Source organism: Mizuhopecten yessoensis, unplaced genomic scaffold (assembly GCF_002113885.1).
Source record: "Mizuhopecten yessoensis strain PY_sf001 unplaced genomic scaffold, ASM211388v2 scaffold2329, whole genome shotgun sequence".
Lineage (NCBI taxonomy): Eukaryota > Metazoa > Mollusca > Bivalvia > Pectinida > Pectinidae > Mizuhopecten > Mizuhopecten yessoensis.
The window spans coordinates 7482752-7488180 of NW_018404492.1; the positions used below are offsets into that span (position 1 = coordinate 7482752).

General features: G+C 38.8%; 1 protein-coding gene across 1 annotated transcript; it reads right to left on the bottom strand.

Moving 5' to 3' along the window:
* Positions 1 to 1393: 1393 nt before the first annotated feature.
* On the bottom strand, positions 1394 to 4457 carry LOC110445559 (glutathione S-transferase P-like). The gene is made up of 4 exons (XM_021490225.1): positions 4259 to 4457; positions 3702 to 3836; positions 2802 to 2955; positions 1394 to 1954 (listed from the first exon to the last, which is right to left on the bottom strand). Exons 1-4 carry the CDS (start codon positions 4281 to 4283, stop codon positions 1744 to 1746), a joined length of 525 nt encoding a protein of 174 aa, XP_021345900.1. The 5' UTR covers positions 4284 to 4457; the 3' UTR covers positions 1394 to 1743.
* Between the last annotated feature and the right edge of the window lie 972 nt (positions 4458 to 5429).

Here is a 5429-nt window from a genome sequence, read left to right on the forward strand (position 1 = left end):
CCCACGCATGCTCCAGACTAAATAAGGATAAAATCCCCTAATCCCGATGGTAGAAGAAGGATTTAAAAGGTTTTTCCTCTATTTCTCCAATTGGGCCCCGCCCTTCTGCCCCCCTGGGAGACCACACCCACTGCTTATACGCAATTGAGTCCCCTTGGCCCAAGGATGCTCCACCAGACAAAATTAGGATAAAATCCCTTAAGCCCTGTGGTAGAAAAGATTACAAAGGTTTTACCTCTATTTCCCCTTTTGAGCCCCACCCCTCAGGTCCCAGGTGGGCCACACCCACTGTTTATTCCAAATGGGTTCCCCTTTATCCAATGATGCTCCACACTAAATATGGACCAAATCCTTTCATTCCTATAGAAGAAGGATTTTAAAGAATAATTTGCTATGTTTCCCATATTGGGCCCTGCCCCTCAGGCCCCTGCTCGGCCAGACCCACGGTTTATACAAAATTGGTTCCCCTTCACCTAAGGATGCTTCAGACTAAATATGGAACAAATCCTTTCGTTCATACAGAAGAAGAAGGATTTTAAAGAATTTGCTATATTCCCCCTATTCGGCCCCGCCCCTCAGCCCCCAGGGGGAACAGACCCGCCATTTATATAAAATTTGTTCCCCTTTCCCGAGGGATGCTTCTGACTAAATTTGGTCAAAATCTGCTCAGTCGTTCATGACTAGTAGCAATTTTTAGGAAAAGTTGACGGACGGACTACGGACGGACGCTGCGGACCAGGTGATCTAAAAACATGTAGCCGCTTGTCGGCCATCTTTGTTTTCATGTCAGATCCCAAATTCGTCACAAATATAATTCGTTTATTTCGTTAGTTAACTTACCTCACCAAGGTTAAAGCCCTGGTGAAATGTATTCATATGCACAATGCACTTGTGCAGTCTGAGAGGTCAAATGAGAGAAACACGCATGTGTGATGCTGTTTGTACTGTCAGGGATAATATATTTACACATGGTTATTAAATCATTTTTATCCTATGCATTGCACTAAACATAATTAATTTGCATATCCATTAATTGAGAATAAGGAAATTAAGTCAATGGGCCGATAGCGTTACTACATAGACATTTGTATTGACGTTATCACACCGATACAGTGTTTTCACCTCAGAATAACATTTATAAATGATATCCTGCTGTTGTTTATTATCAATTAGAACTCCACGTTCATCAAGAGATATCCTATACTCAGTGTTGGTATCCTGGATAGAAATCTTTTGAGGCGCCAAACAAGTACATCAAATCATCCGCATTTATAATGATACATGAAACAGTCGTAAAATCAATGTTTTATTTTTTTAATGTAAACTAGAGTAAACATTATTCCATCAAATATTCATTAGTTAATTGGGGGAATATCTAACACATAACACTGTACCGTGTTTATTTGTTTTAATTGAAAGTCTTATGTGTAAATAATACATCAAGATACGATCGATAGTAAATATGTCCAACAGTGGGAACATGTTATGGCAGGTAAGAGGAAGTATAGGCACACGACAGGTGATGGTTGCTGTCTGTTTATGGAATCCTCCCTAGGTGTAAACTGAGCTGTCGAATTTTGGTCTGGTTCTGTCCATTTGTTTTTATTTATATCCCCGGAAAGCAGTTTTTAAGACTGATGCACCCATTGTTCTTGATAAGAAATTAAAATAAATTATATAAACATCGAACACACATCTAAACTGTCAAAACATGACACTGACAGGATGATTTTCTGTGACAATTTACATCATACTATTGCCTTCGAAAGCCCGACATTTGTCCGATTTAAAATAAGCAGCCAATCGTGGCCGGGAACACATTCTGTCCTTGAAACTCTTCAAAGTTGGTATGTAGTCGGCATTATTCCAAGCGTCTGGAAACTGAGATTCTGTGGCCCTCAAAGCGTGCATTAAGCCCAGGTCCACATAAGTCAAGTTGTTCCCAAAAATGAAGCTGTTTAAAAGGAAAATTACACAGTTCATTTGATTGAAACGCAGACAGAACACCGACCTCCGTCAGTGAGTCGAAACCCGCATGGGTGAAGTCATGCAGGCGATTAACCCGTCTACCAATCAACCAAGTCATTTCATTGTCTTAACAATTATTTAAGATCAGTTTCTATGTACAATAACATATCAGACAAGATAATGTTATTATTCTACTCGAAAACTCTCTTTTTTGCATCATGGGTAATCGTTTATATTTACGCCACTTTCCGTTGGCTGAACAATGTCTCGCTTTTGACTTGGTGTCGAACGTTTGCCCAAGTGAGGAATGCAATGGGTTTCGTCCCCATGCCGGTACAGACCAAATTCCTTTTAATTGGTAAGTTTTATTTCCAGCTTAACGTGCATCATTTAGGATATTCGCAGCAACTGGTTTACCCATTTTCAGTATAATGTGATCGGGTGGAATGTTGTGATAGGTGTCTTTTACATGGTATTTTACTGAGATAGCTTTCTAAAGTCGGCATCAGATCGGCGCTAATGCAAGGAGGCAAATACACCAAGATACCGCCTCCAGCACACATGCACGCACACACGGAGGCACGTCATTAAATCACCCTAGCTGTTAATAGAAAATCAGTAAAAACAAATAAAACCGAGTCAAACCATTGGCAAGGAATGTTTGTCCCCACCACAACTGATCATCTGATATTTTGATTCGTATTTACAGTCTTATATGTTCTTTCTTTCGTTCGATATTTTCCATTGGATGAATAATGTTAATAACATGTATGTTGTGAAGCCTTTCAAAGATATCTGAAAACCAACGTATGTTAGGTCTCTGAAACACTTACCCCTTTCCTCCGTTGTTAGCCAGAAGAACATCTTCGAAATGCTGGAGCCATTTTGGAATTCTCTCGGCGACAAATCGTTCAATGTACGGTTTAGTTTCTTCAATCTGGTTGTAATAGGTCATGGTAGGGTTGATACCATGGAAACACAGTCTTCCTGTACAAAATTGTGTTCATCAGTTCATCAGTAGAAATCAAAACATTGTAAAGCGTACATATTAACATTAACCCAGACGCCTCACCGCCATTTAAAATACACATTTTATTTTAAAGTAACAGCGCTCTTAACCTCACACCCCCAAGGCAAAAGATATATCAATTTAATCAAATCAACGTGAGGAGTGAAAGAAACCAGACAACCAAAACGAGGGTTTATATAGTAATACATAAAAGACTTCGTAAATGGACAGAAAGACCAGGGCCCGTATTCGTGAAACAATTATCATGCTCGAGATTGGATTTTGCGCTCAAGCCTAATTTATCATTCCGGTTATAAATTAACAAAAAACGATTTGAAGATAATTGTAAGAGACTTAAAGCCAATGTTTGCATTTGACCCATCTGTTGTTTTATATGATTTAACTGAGTTAACAGGGAGTCGGTTTGAGCAAAATATCCATGCTTGAGCATGAGAACTGTTTCATGAAGATTGCAACTAAAGTATAAGGTAGCAAACTTTCTCTCGATGCGGGTATCTAACATGGTATATCATTAAACTAAACGCTTACTCTTTTGATTTATGCAAACTGGCCCCGCTTGAAAACATCGCAACTCTTGAGGTTCACACTTCTAAGTAGTGCTATGAGTTACTACAATGTACATATATAGGGCTGGACAAACAGAATGAAGAATACAATAGAAGAGACATCACTCTGTAACAGTGGATAAACATGTGTTATCTACCTTCCGCAATGTAGTCGTGAATTGTTGTGTTGATCTGATCAGCATGCCACTCGTCTACCTCATTATCAGGGTACAACCCAAACTTCTTGCCCAGGTATTTGCATATAGTGGGTGTTTGAGAAAGATGGAAATCGCCTGTAACAATAAGAAAGGAAGAAAAGAATTGTAAGATGATTTTGTAGAATTCGGTAAAACGTAATTTTTAGAAATTACTTCCTTAATTTTCGGTTATTTGAAGCAATCGTATTTTGTTCCGGGTGTAGGAATTAAAATTGACAAAGTCTAACAATGAGAGTGCTACAGGTATACGTGAGGTAATCCTTTCTTAATGAAGCCTAGTCTCTATAAGGACAATGAGTACCAAGGAGAAATGGTGACATACCCATTATATAACACAGGAGGTTATAATGCCGAAGTCTTTAGGTGCTATCCCTCTCATTATCAAACTCATTCTGAGAAATTGATCTTACAATTTACAAAGAACATGACATATTACTCTTACCATTCTTCAGAAATTATTGATAGATAACCGTTATACAGCAGAAATAACCATTTACCATTACATATAACAGGTGGAAACATCACCGGGAATCCTCCTAGTTTACCCTCCTTCACCTTTTCGGTTACAACCTGCCTATCATCGGTATCTTTGAATTCAACCCCAGCCTCCTAAAATATTACTCGCACGAATTCACCCCTCCCGACACAAGGCCAGAACAGCAACTCCCAGTTGTCAGCCATTTTCGACGTTAGAACCTGATTCAAACAACAACGAATAATTCGAAGTAATAAAGAAAGAGATGCCGTCTTCAATTTTATGAATAACCTCGGGGCAAAATAAAATATGAAAGCTGGCAAAACTGACTTTCGACGTCATAAGAATAGCCCTGAAATTGAACGACAGAACAAATTTAAGAAACATTTATAATACCGTTATACCAGTGTTAGTATATAGAGTATTTGATTTTACGGTAAACTCTCAAAGACTTTACACACAAAATCACCCTCTCACATTCTATGCTTCACAACAGAACAGACAAATGTTGTATGTTCTGATTATTGACCTTTGTTCTGATTCTTGACTTTGTTCTGATTTTTTACCTTTGTTCTGATTCTTGACCTCACACACTCGTTACATAATACACTAGATACACTTTATCAATAGACGAGTCTATATATGCAGTGTTCTAAATGTCTTAATATGCCGTTGCCTTTCTTTAATACTTTGTGGTATACCATTACAGCAAAATGTGTCGCACCTTACCTGTATCTGTCCCGACTTGTACCGGTTTTATACCTACACAGATAAAAGGTACACCCATTATATCTAATGTCACGTTGAATAACATATACCTCTCACATTAAGACGACACAACATACACTCACACAGTCGTACGTCAGTCACAACATGCACTCACACAGTCGTACGTCACAACATACACTCACACAGTCGTACGTCACAACATACACTCACACAGTCGCTGTCACAACATGCACGCACGCAGTCGTACGTCACAACATACACTCACACAGTCGTACGTCACAACATACACTCACACAGTCGTACGTTACAATAAACGCGAGCAATATAGTTGTATTCTTGACGACAACATCAACAAACGTCGATTGTTCTTATTCTTGATCGTTGTTCTGATTCTTGACCATACACTCTACATTGAGACAACAAACTCTGTATGTGTAGACCTCTTGTTTGTGTGATGTACACAT